This window comes from Geotrypetes seraphini, chromosome 7 (assembly GCF_902459505.1).
Source record: "Geotrypetes seraphini chromosome 7, aGeoSer1.1, whole genome shotgun sequence".
In the NCBI taxonomy this organism is placed as follows: Eukaryota; Metazoa; Chordata; class Amphibia; order Gymnophiona; family Dermophiidae; genus Geotrypetes; species Geotrypetes seraphini.
The window spans coordinates 48,150,553-48,163,964 of NC_047090.1; the positions used below are offsets into that span (position 1 = coordinate 48,150,553).

Here is a 13,412-nt window from a genome sequence, read left to right on the forward strand (position 1 = left end):
ATGCCAGACCAATGGGGGCAGAGGGAAAGATGGAAGGAGGAGGCAGATAGTTTCTGGAAGGGGCATAGAAGGAGAGAAGATCCCATGAACTGAAAAGGTATGACGGGATAAAAATAAAGCTATTATTATTATTATAAAGAAGGGGCAGAGAGAGGGCATACAGTGGATGGAATGAAGAGATGAGGAAAGCAGAAACCAGAGAAGACAAAGGTAGAAAATAATTTATTTTTATTTTTTTTCTTTAGGATAAAGCAGTATTGTAGCTGTGTTGATAAATATTTATAAATATTCAAGTTTCAAGTTTATTCATGGCTTGATATACCGACCATCACAATTATCTGGGCCGTTTACAATGTTAAAAAATTAAATAGGTCTGATATTATTTGTGATTTGGGTGGGGTAAAATAAAAAGAGGGTAAACCTGTAACTATAACGAATTAAGACTGATTAGAAGCGAAAGGTTTTGGGGGATACGGAAGTTTTAATTACAATGATAAATAAAATAAAAGGAAGGGTGGAGGGAAGGGAAATAACAAGAGGGAAACTGGGATGTCGCTTTTTAAAAGCTTTTTTCTCCCTCCCCCCTCCCAGTTACTGGTAGGCATTTTTAAAAAGAAATGTTTTGAAATTTGTTTTAAATTTACTTAAGGAATTTTCATTGCGAAGATGGAATGGCATTGCGGTCCAGAGCGAGGGAGAACTACTGAGAAAATGGAGTTCCTTGATTGAAGGCGCTGTCAATAGATTTTGATTCGTGGATCTAAGGACCCTAGAAGGAGCATGTGGAATGAGGTATTTATCTAGAAAGACAGGAAGGTGAGATTTTAAAAGTTAGGAGGAGGATTTTATATGTAGTTCGATGGAAATAAGGTGATCCTTTTATTGGACTAATTGTAATACATTTTTTACTCATTCAGAGAGCAAAACCCCCTTCCTCAGGTCAGGACAGGATACCATAACAATAGTACACTTTACTGACCAGAGAAAAGAGGTTTTGGCCTCTGAAAGCTAATTGAAAAATGTATTAGTCCAATAAAATGGTATTATTGGTATCTTATTTTCCATGTTTGTTTTATTTTCCCCCCCTTTTGGCCCCTTTTTATGAAGCTGTGACAATATTAGCTCCGATGCTCATAGGAATTCTATGAGTGCTGGAGTTTTAGAGCCAAGGCCGGCTATAAAAAAGGCTAATGCGGTTTCATAAAAGGGGTTTAGGATGCCACGTTAGGGTTTTTATCGCCGACCGTGGCAGTAAAAGCTCCAATGCTCATAGAATTGATATGAGCGTCGGAGCTTTTACCACCACAGCCTGCAATAAAAAAAACCCTAACGCAGATTCAATTTGTAAAGTGATGATTGCTATTTCTCTGGGGTTTTTTTTCAAATTTACATCTGCTCTCTTTATGTTTTGCACAATATTAGGGATCATGCATCATTGTTTCTGTTACTGTGGTGTTGCATTGTATGCAGAGTCCAGCTTCTTGGTGGTTCAGTTTAACTTTTGTCTACATATTTCTAGTTTAACTCCCTCCCCCCCTTTTTACAAACCATAGCGTGGTTTGTAGCACCGGTCGCAGTGGTATGAGCTCCGATGCTCATAAGAATTCTATGAGCATCGTAGCTGTTACTGCCATGACCTGTGCTAAAAACCATACTACAGTTTTGTAAAATAAAAAAAAGAGGGGTTTAGTTTGTGATTACATATTCCATACTGGGTGAAGGTGTTTTCTGTGTGTACGAAAGACATGGTTCTCTGTTAGCATTGACTGTGCAGGATCAATCTCTACTAGCCTGGCTTGTTTAGTTTTACAGTGGGTGAGTATATAAGATGCTGCCTTTCCTAGATACACTCTTGTGTGACGTGTGGATTATTACTAAAAATCTTGTTTTTCATATAGTTGAGGGGGGTGTCAAAAAAATGATAGGCCCCCAAGTATCACATATGCTAGATACACTTCTCCCTCCGTATTTGCGGTTTCGGCATTTGTGGTTTTGATTATTCACATTTTTTGGCTTGCTGGCTCCTCCCCCCAAATTACATCATCTTGCATAGAGTAATTGCTGATTCCGAGCGTTTACGGAGAAAATCGCCGATTCCCAGCACTTTCTTCACCATGTTTTGCCTCTCCTTCAGGAACAGACCAGGTCTCCCACCATGTTATTCATGGTTTCACCTTATTCTCGATGGTTTTTAATAGAAAAGAGCAAATAACATATGAAAAAGTTATTTGTGGTTTTTCTGTATTTGCAGTTCAGTTAATCCCCCATCACAGCGAATACGGAGGGAGAAGTGTACTACTACTTATAATTTTTTTTAGTGCTGCTAGGCATACACAGCATCAAAACATAGAAGAGACAGTCCCTATTCAGAAGAGCTTACAATCTAGTCAAGACAGACAAACTGGACAAGAAGGTGCATCAATACACTGTGCTCACGTGGGGGGCTTACAGAGGGAATGATAAGACAGATATTGGTGTTTAGTAGGTGGGTTGCAGCTTGGAATTGAAAGCAGATTCATAGACGTGGACATTGAGTCTGGATTTGAATACTGCCAGAGACAGAGCTTGACATATCAAGTCAGAATTCTGGAATGTTGCTATTATATGGAATCCCCAAAGGGTTCATAGACAAAACCACGGAAGACAAAGGTGCGTGCCGACAACTGAGCGCAAGATGGAGGCGTGCGCCGAAGAAAATGACAGTTTTTAGGGGCTCCGACGGGGGTTTTTGTTGTGGAGCCCCCCCCCCCCACTTTACTTAATACAGATCGCGGCGGCGTTGTGGGTGGTTTGGGGGGTTGTAACCCCCCTCATTATACTGTAAACTTAACTTTTTCCCTGTTTTTAGGGAAAAAGTGAAGTTTTCAGTAAAATGTGGGGGGTTACAACCACCCAGACCCCCCACAACGCCCCCACAATGCGGCGTGATCTGTATAAAGTAAAGTGGGGGGTTCCCCCCCCCACACACCCCCATTGGAGCCCCTAAAAACAGTTATTTTCTTCGGCACGTGCCTCCACGCTGCGCTCAGTTGTCGGCGCGCGCCTTTGTCTTCTGCGGTTTTGACCTGACACCTCCCCAAAGAGTAGCAACATTCCATTCGGAATCTCCAAAGAGTTTTCAACATTCCATGCTGCTGCTACTACACTTCTCCCTCCGTATTCATGGTTTTAGCATTCACGGTTTCGATTATTCAAGGGTTTTAGCTTGCTGGCTCCTCCCCCAAAATTACATCAGCTTGCATAGAATAATTGCTGATTCCAAGCATTTACGGAGAAAATCGCCGATTCCCAGCACTTTCTTCACCGTGTTTTGCCTCTCCTTCAGGAACAGACCAGGTCTCCCACCATGTTATTCGCGGTTTCACCATATTCATGATGGTTTTTAATAGAAAACACCAAATAACATGAAAAAGTTATTCGTGGTTTTTCAGTATTTGCCGTTCTGTTAATCCCCTATCACAGCAAATAAAGAGGGAGAAGTGTACGCCACAGTTAAATCCTTTTCCTGGGTGGTCACTCCTAATGTGGAACTCTGCATCATGTAGTTTATAGTTTGGGTTCCTCTTTCCCACAAGCATCACTTTGAACTTGCTCACAATAAACATGATCTGTCATTTTGATGTCCAGTGTCCCAATCTTACAAGATCCTCTTGAAATTTTTCACAATCCTCTTGAGACTTAACAACTTTATATCATCAGTAAATCTAATGATCTCACTAGTTTATTTATTCAATTAAAAATTATTTTAGCCCACTTACATCTAAGCGGTTCATATGAATACTTACATTCTTTTTAGGTAAGGAATAGATGTAAAATCTCAGGTGAATACCCAGCGAAGACTGGAGTTCCTCAGGGATCGGCACTCTGCGCTTTTATTTAACATCTACATGGCCACTATAGGTCAACTGTTTCAATCTTTGGAAGTTGAATACTGAATATATGCAGATGATATTATGATTGAAGTGGAGTAGAACGGGTACAAGTGGATCGATTTTTCACTCCGTCAAAAATTACAAAGTTATAGGGAAAAACTGTTTAAAACCAATAGGAGGAAATATTTTTTCACTCAGAGAATAGTTAAGCTCTGGAACGTGTTGCCAGAGGATGTGGTAAGAGCGGATAGCGTAACTGGTTTTAAGAAAGGTTTGGACAAGTTCCTGGAGGAAAAGTCCATAATCTGTTATTGAAAAAGACCTGGGGGAAGCTACTGCTTGCCCTGTATCGGTAGCATGGAATATTGCTACACCTTGGGTTTTGGCCAGGTACTAGACCTGGATTGGCCACTGTGAGAACGGGCTACTGGGCTTGATTGGTCTGACCCAGTAAAGTTATTCTTATGTTATCTTTTTTTTTCCCAGTGTGTGAATGGGGAGATGATCTGGAGAGAATACTGAGGTATTATATGAGCAAGATTGTTGAATGGATGGTAGAGCAGGGTTTGAGATTGAATATGGATAAGACAGAAATAATGTTTGTGGGGAAATATGGTCAGGATAGGCGGCCAAAGGAATTATAGTAGATAGGATGAAGTACTTCCAGTGAGAGAGTCAATGACAATCTTAGGAGTAAGACTTGATTCAGGCCTTACAATGAAATGTCAAGTAGCTAAGACAGTACAAGCATGCTTTGCACAAATACATTTACTGTATCAAGTGAAACCGATGTTGTCATCCTATGACGTTCACTCTTGTCGAGGCTTGACTATTGCAATGTCCTGTACCTTGGAATAACTAAGACGAGGTGCAGGGCATTGCAAGTAGTACATAATGCAGCGGCCAGATTGATAATGGGAACGTCAAAATATGTTCACATCACACCTTATCTTCAACAGTTACACTGGTTGCCACTTGTATTCAGAGTTCAGTACAAAGCAGTGATGATTTGTCACCAATTTCTGTATGATATGATCGCTGAACTCTTCAAGAATAAGAGAGCCAATTACCAACCGAAAAGGTCATTGCGCTCTGAAAATTCAGCTCTCTTAAAGACGAATGTCAATCCAAAATATGTTGAAACCAATTACTTTTTGCCAGGGCAGGATTAATTCATAGAGGGCCCCTAGGCACCCAAGTACACTGGGCCCCCTGCCCCGCCCCACTTCACCATGTGCCCAGGCGGAAACAGGAAGCTACATCAGAGGGAAGCTTTGGGCAAGCAGCACCGCTTGCACAATTACAGTTCCTGTTGCCTTTCTTACCTGCGTTGCTTGCTTGTCTTACTTTCCGTCAATGGGGGGGCCGCATTGCTGATCTGGAGGGCCCATGTTGCTGATCGGGGGGCCCATGTTACTGATCGGGGGGGGAGGCATTGCCGTTTGGAAAAAACAATGTTGATGCTCTCCTTCATCGGGCCCCCCGACCATTTCGGGTCCTAGGCATGTGCCTACTTGGCCTATTGGTTAATCCTACCCTGCTTTTTGCTGTGCAGAGGTAAAATTGTGGAATTCACTTGTAGGGAACTACTTAAAACACAAATGTTTGTAAATGTCTTTTTTTAGGCATTGATTTTTCCTGATTGCTGATTTTCAAAGGATCTGATTATTTATTTAATACCTATGTATGTGATATTTTGTAAACTGTTTAGGCTTTAGACGGTATAGAAATTTTTTAAATACATAAACAACACTGACATAAAACAGTTCAGATTCATAAAAGTTCTTCAATCATTTAAAAAAAAAAAAAAAGCCGATACAAATAAAGTTGTCTTCAAGATCTTCTTAAATTTCTGTAAATCAGGTAACAACCAAAGAGGTCCTGTCAAATTGTTCCACAGCAATACTCTTACCACTGAGATAATGGAAGTCCTAGGGCTCCTTTTACGAAGGTGCGCTAGCGTTTTTTGCGCACACACAAGATTAGCGCGTGCTATAGCGCAGTGGTCCCCAACCCTGTCCTGGGGGACCACGAGCCAGTCAGGTTTTCGGGATAGCCCTAATTTACAGATCTTCTGGACATCTATTTGGCAGGTGATTACCTAAATTTTTGCACTTAATGACCCCTTATCTTTTGATATTATAATGCAGGGGTCTCTAGCTCTCTCCACACCTCTCTCTATGTATCATGACCGCCTTTTAACCCTTTTTTTATTTCTCGCTCTTCAAATAATATTACAAAACTGGAAAGATTTTTTTTTTAATTTATTTATAGAATTTTACAATATTTCCAAGCATCTTGTACAGTAAAGTGAGGTCAAACAACATATTAAACTAAAATTCCAAAATTAATTTTACTACAAGGAAATACTAATCTAGCTGATCTCACACTAGTCCTCAATATTTATTGGATCCATGATTAAAAGCAGAATATATATAATTCAAATTAATTAAATAAGAAAAATCCTTATCTGACTAAAGTGCAGGGAACTAACTTTCCATGGACGTTGTTATTCCTTTTTCAAGACGTTTCATTGAGAGAAAACTAATCAATTGAGATGGCTCTGTAAATATATACTTCAATGATGAATATCTAACTACACATTTACATGGATATCTCAAAAAGAAAATACCCCCTATTTGAGTCACTCCAGGTTTTAGAGTTAAAAATTCTTTCCTTCTTTTTTGAGTCTCTCTAGAGACATCAGGGAAAATCTGAATATGCTGCCCCAGGAAGTTTTTGGACCTATTTTTAAAGAAAAGTTTTAATATCCAATCCTTGTCTGGAGCCAAAGCAACAGACAACAAGAGAGTAGATGGAACAGCCAGTTCTCTATCTGATTGTTCCAGTATTGCCGAAATGTCCAATGACCTCTCCCGGGGTTCCTCAATTTTTTGTTCTTCTTTGAATTGGGTCTTAGCAGGTAAGTAATACACTCTTGTAAGAGGAGGTAAGGAGTTTTCAGGAATTTCCAAAATTTCCATAAAATATCTTTTCACCATTTCTCTAGGAGAAGTTGACAGGATCTTTGGAAAATTTATAAATCTCAAATTATTTATTCGACCATTATTCTCCTGCACTTCCAACTTCTTCCTGAGTAATATATTATCTTTAACCAGCATATCTTGATTTTGTTTCAATAACATTAGCTCCTTATTTGTATTTTGTGTCTCTGTTTTAAATTGTAACATGTCCTGCTTTAAAACTTTTATTTCTTCCTTTTGTTCTTTTAATTCTTTATCCAAACTTTTTATTTGAGGATTTAAGGAATTCCCCAAATTCACTACCAAGTCCCATAATGCTTCGAGTGTGACTGTAGGAGGTTTTGTAGGTGAGAAAAGTTGTAATGGTGTAGTATCTAAATGTTCTGAAATTAGCTTTACCTCAGTGACGTCTTGTATTCCCCCAACCTCTGTTGTCCCGGTCGCAAGTCCTTGCAGAGAGATCATTCCACTCTGCGTTGTCCTTCGGCCACGCCCTGCGGCCGCGCGGCTGCGGCCGCAACCGCAGCAGCGGCTGCTTTTAACGATGTTGGAGACGGACCCAGTGACGTCAGGGGTCCGTCTCTGTGGATGCCTGACTGTGCCACCGAACAAGAAAGGAAGCCGCCGCTGTTGAAATCCGGGACCAGCAACGGACACCCCACAGCTCTCCTCCAGTCCGGTACCTGCTCCCAGTATACCGCAGCAGTGGCTGCTTTTAACGATGTTGGAGACGGACCCAGTGACGTCAGGGGTCCGTCTCTGTGGATGCCTGACTGTGCCACCGAACAGGAAATCCGGGACCAGCAACGGACACCCCACAGCTCTCCTCCAGTCCGGTACCTGCCAAACTGGAGTCATAGTGTTCCAAAAAGGCTCCCAGGTGCCTTGGAAAATCCGGGCAGGCAGGAAAGAAAAGTCTTGCACTTCGTGGCGTTCCCACATCAAAAGAGTGATCAGGCGGCAACGCCAGAGGAAAAAGTCAGGTCCTTCCGCTTCCATCCACTTAAGCAAAATACATTTGAGGGCTATCACCACAGTACCCCGTTCAATTTATATATTTAGCCTTTTGGCCAGAGTACAGATCAAATAGACATCATACACTGGTGATATTTAAGTATATTGTTTGTAGAAATTAAATTGGTGCTTAAAAGAGGCTGGCCACAGTATTGGCTCACCAAGAATAACCAAGTGAAACCATACCCCCCCCCCCACACACACCTTTTACAAAACCACAAAGGCGTTTTTTAGCACCAGCTGGCATGCTGAATGCACCAGCCTGAGCTAAAAACCGCTTCCGTGGTTTTGTAAAAGGGATGGAGGGAGGGGGGGGGGGGGGTAAGAAAGAAATATTATGGATTTGAAGTAGAGATCTGCACGGGAACGGGGATCGCGGGAATCCTCTCCTAAACCACGGGACTCCCACGGGGACCCCCCTCTGGCCCATGGGACTCCCACGGGGACCCCCCTCTAGCCAACGGGACTCCCACGGGGATGGAAGGCTTTGGAAGCAGGGTTTGTCCATATAATATAATGGACATGTCAGTCTTAGTAAAAGAGGGGGTTTATAAGTTAATTACCTGAACAGAAAACAAAAAAAGGGTTCCATCAAAGAGATTCCACAAGGAAAACAGCAAAAGAAACTGTGGAATTGATGATCCTGTCAGAAGTAATTGCTGCTTTTTATGGGGACGGGCGGGGATGGAGGTAATTCCTTGCGGGGACGGGTGAGGACGGAGAGGATCCTGACAGGGATGGTATTTCTGTCCCCGTGCAACTCTCTAGTTTGAAGTTCTCAGATGTACTTTCCTTGCCCACAGTTTCAGCTAGGATGCCTAGATATTAGGGGTATGGATAAAATCTGTAAGATATTAAAAAAAAAAAAAAAAAAAAGAAAGAAAGAAATAAAAGATAAAGTTGGTCATGCTGTGCAGTTTCTATCATTTGTGGAAAATCCAATATTTACCCACTTACCTGAAAAGGGTCAGATCTTTCTACTGTAACCTATGCTTTAATTTCAAAGCATTTATTGCAATTTGTTGTACATGTGGTCTTCCAAAATATTAATTGTTGACTCTGTAACTCATTCAAAATAAAACGGCCTGTGTTCTGGGAATGAAGACGTACGAACACATTTAGGGCTCCTTTTATCAAGCCCCGCTAGTGGTTTAACACGCGTAATATAGCGCCCGTTAAACCGCCGGCCGCGCTAGCCGCCGCCGCCTCCTCTTGAGCAGGCGGTAGTTTTTGGCCAGCGCGGGGGTTAGCACGTGATGAAACGTCGCGCACGTTAACCCCGCTAGCGCGGCTTGATAAAAGGAGCCCTAAATTACTGTTGGAAACTATGCGCTGGTTCCAATTAATCAACCAATGAACCGAGTTAAAAAAAAAAAATTGAACTAGAGACAATAAGATTCTTCAGGGAAAGCCCTTGTTCATGTATCCAACATTGTGCTCTGCTTCAGAGCTTGCTTCTGCTAGACCAGCACTATTTGCAGACTCCAGTGATTTTCAACTAGTTACCGCCAGTCATAGGGAATTTTCATATAAAGACCTGTCTCTGAGTGCGATGTTACCTTTTCAGCAGGGGTTCTCAATCCAGTCTTGGGCACACACCCAGCCGGCCGGTTTTCAGAATATCCACAATGAATATGCATACGATAAATTTGCATGCACTATCTCAATTGAACGGGTTGAAAACCACTGCTTTAGAGGTATTGTAAAAATATTAACAGAAATGTAATATACAGTATTGTCTAAATCTAATAAAGCATGGCTACTTGTTATTAATTTTAACTGATTATGGTGCTAGGCATTATACTATTGTGAACTGCCTCATAGCCTTCAGAGAAAGGTGGTGTAGAAGCATAATAAAAATATAGAGGAAGAAAGGCTCGTTGCAGCAGATCCCCCACCTAATCCTGCAGGACTGTGCTGTCGAATTTCCCCAGAGTGCAGAATGTGTTTGCAGCTGGCCTGTGCAGCTGTGAAGAAAAAAAAAAAAGAAAAAGAGGATGCCATAAACTTGTGAGAAGCCAGTGTGAGTCAAATCCTGAGCTGTTCCGCTTGGCTTTTGGGTATTGCACAGCTCACACTCATCTTGAAGAAAGCCGTGCCAGGGACAGGGTGGTTATAGCACATCCTGGGGAGATGATCAGAGAAGGAGCAGGGGAAGAAGAGATGTTGAAAGCTGACAGCTGAGAGAAACAGAGTTGTGGTGGAAGAGTCATGTGGGAATGAATTACAGGAGAGTGTCAGGGGGGGAAAGAACTTATATTAGGAGATAGGGTGGAGGAGAGATGAGCTGGGAGAGAGTTGGAGCACAGGGAGACAAGAGAGTATTTAAAAGTACTGAATGGGGGAAGGTTGAGGTTGTGTGTTCGGGAGAGATCTGCTACGTTATGATTGAGAGCTTCTGGATTTCGAGCAATTTAGAGAGCCCCAAAGGAGCTGCAGGCAGCGTTGACTTCTTTCAACAGATAACATTTGTTGCATCAACTATGAACACTGCTGCGAGTACTGGCAGCTTCAAAAAGTCGTCATTGCCTGCAGCTTGTAGCTCCCTTTACAATCTTTTGCTTGCTAAAATAAAATTGACTGAAAACTCTATTATGATATTCCTGAAGAAATTCTGCATCCAAAATATAAGAATGTTGCGTCTTTAAGAGCTATTTTCTGGTTTGAAGTTTTTATGTTGCATTTCCAATACAGTATGCGGAATTTCTATTTTTATGTACAGAATGTCCTTAAAAATACTTTAGGAATATTTTCCTCCATGTACACATCTAACTTTCAAGGGCCCCTCCTTGATTCCATTACAATTAGCTATATCAGTAAAAAAAACCTTCCCAATTCTAACCTTCCCAAACCAGTCCTAGGAACCCCACAACCTGTCTAGATACATTTGCACATGCTAAATCTCCACTGTATGCGAATCGGTCCAAGGCACTTTTGTTGGGGAAATTCTGAAAACCCAGTGGCTGTGGGGTGATGGGTCCCAATGAGTAGTTTACCTAAGTGTTGCAATTAGGAAATTGTTTTCCTCAATGCCGACAAGTTATAAAAACCGCTTTAAAGAAAATCAGGTGTTCCAAATATTGGTCCCAAATCTGGGACTTCATTTCTCAAATTTTACCAATCAAGGAAACTATGGGCTCTTTTTATCAAGCCGCGCTAGCGGAGTTAACGCGTGCGACTTTTCATCATGTGCTAACCCCCGCGCTGGCTAAAAACTACCGCCTGCTCACGAGGAGGCGGTAGCGGCTAGCGTGGCTGGCGGTTTAACGCGCGCTATTAAACGTGTTAAACCGCTAGTGCGGCTTGATTAAAAGGAGCCCTATATCTTTAGCAAAAATACTTTTTGGCGAATTTGCTCTAAACTCTACTCTGTCTAAACATCATATGGCTCTCTTCCAATCTCTAATTATGATAACTATCAAAACCATATTCAATGACTGGAAACATCCTGACAAACTCTCATTTGTTGCATGGTGGAATCTTGTATGCACTATTTTACAATATGAGGGCGTAAGTGCCAAACGGATGCATAGCGTCCACAAATTTATGCTTATCTGGGATCCAATAATAAGTTACTGTAATTGAACAAACTTCTTTTTCTTGTTGAATATTTTTATTATATTATAGTATTATACAATAAGAAAAGTTATACAATGGTGGAATCTTGTATGCACTATTTTACAATACGAGGGCATAACTGCCAAACGGATGCATAGATTCCACAAATTTATGCTTATCTGGGATCCAATAATACGTTACTGTAATTGAACAAACTTCTTTCTTTTTTTTGTTCAATATTTTTATTATATTATAGTATTATACAATAAGAAAAGTTATACAATGGTGGAATCTTGTATGCACTATTTTACAATACGAGGGCATAACTGCCAAACGGATGCATAGATTCCACAAATTTATGCTTATCTGGGATCCAATAATACGTTACTGTAATTGAACAAACTTCTTTCTTTTTTTTGTTCAATATTTTTATTATATTATAGTATTATACAATAAGAAAAGTTATACAATGGTGGAATCTTGTATGCACTATTTTACAATACGAGGGCATAACTGCCAAACGAATGCATAGATTCCACAAATTTATGCTTATCTGGGATCCAATAAGTTACTGTAATTCACATCTGACTTCTCCTCTATCTCAATTATTCCCCTCTGATCAGACTCACTCATAATGATATAGCTTGGAATATTGAGTATATTACTGTCAGGAAACTGCCCAAAGATAGATTTATGCCGCTCTTGTTGGTTTTTGCTACAATATTCTCCTGTGCTATTACTGTTTATTTTTGTCTATGCAAGTCTATAATGCCACACTAAAATACTGTATAATGTATAAGGTGTTTATCATATTACCAAATGCTCATGTATCGGTATTATACCTGTGTAACTCATCATACCTATGTTAAAGTTGTTGTATAACTTTTCTTATTGTTTAATACTACAAAATAATAAAAATATTAAACAATAAAAAAAAAGAAAATCAGGTGTTTTAGATATTAGATGTGTGGTAACGCGCTGAAACTGATCGGGAAAATGATCAGCTTATGAAATAAACCCCCAAAGGCCTTTTATCACAGAAAAAAAGTAACAGGAAGAGTACTTTAAAATAACTGAATTCAGCCAAGATTGCTAGGTGGAGCTCGGTAGCTTTTATCAGTGCAGGTCTGGACGAGGGAGAATGAGAGACACTGGTCTAAAATCTGCAATCAGTCTGAAGTTTTTGGAGCCCGATTTATAGAGGTGAATCCACAGGATTCTAATTAACTTTTTCCGTTTGACCCAGAGAGTGCATGGGTTTTGAAGATTTCATGATACAGGGAAGCATGCCCCGCTACCGTACTGTAGCCATCAGAAATGCAACCGCACCGCCTTTGTCCGAGGATGCAAAAGACCCCTCGTACAGGGCAATGTGAAGTTGTGTTGCGCAGTCACACAGCTCACAAACCAAAAGACTGAAGGGCTTGGGGAAAAAAAAAAGACCCAAACTGCCGCCAGAGCTGTGAACTCCCTTCCCCCTCACAGGAGGACCCTAGAGCTACTGCCACTTCTGTGCGAGCTGAGGGACGATCAGGCCACGGATGCACTTCAAGGGCTGCAAGCGCATGAAAACTAAACCCCCGCCCCTTGAGGTCTCGGGAGAGTGCTCCCTTTAAATGGACTCTACCACAACGTACATAGGGTAGACCCTCCCCCCTGTCCTACACCACCCTTTGAGCACACCTGGACAAGCGGAAAGACGAATGCTTCTTCTTTAATTTATAACATTTTATTGAAGAAATGCAATAAATACGTAATAATATAATACAGTAAAATAGTCATTACATTTAAATTTACCATATTAACTTCTAATAAACGCCATTTTTAAAATAGTATTCTCATATGCTCTATTTGGAATCAAACATTGCCACAATTTATGTAACAAAGATATAAAAATAGGAACATCATTACATTGATAAAAAAAAAATTAAAAAAAATTAAAATCCTTTCATGTACAATGAAAACCCCCCTCTTACGATTTGAG

General features: G+C 40.8%; 1 protein-coding gene across 1 annotated transcript in view; it reads left to right on the forward strand.

Annotated features, from left to right (window-relative positions):
* Positions 1-754: 754 nt before the first annotated feature.
* The window catches only part of LOC117364093 (cat eye syndrome critical region protein 2), a 321,538-nt gene continuing 308,880 nt past the window's right edge, over positions 755-13,412 (forward strand). The window contains exon 1 of the mRNA XM_033952931.1: positions 755-792. Coding sequence (XP_033808822.1) covers positions 781-792 — 12 coding nt within the window. The 5' untranslated portion in view covers positions 755-780. The remainder of the gene's footprint in view (positions 793-13,412) is intronic.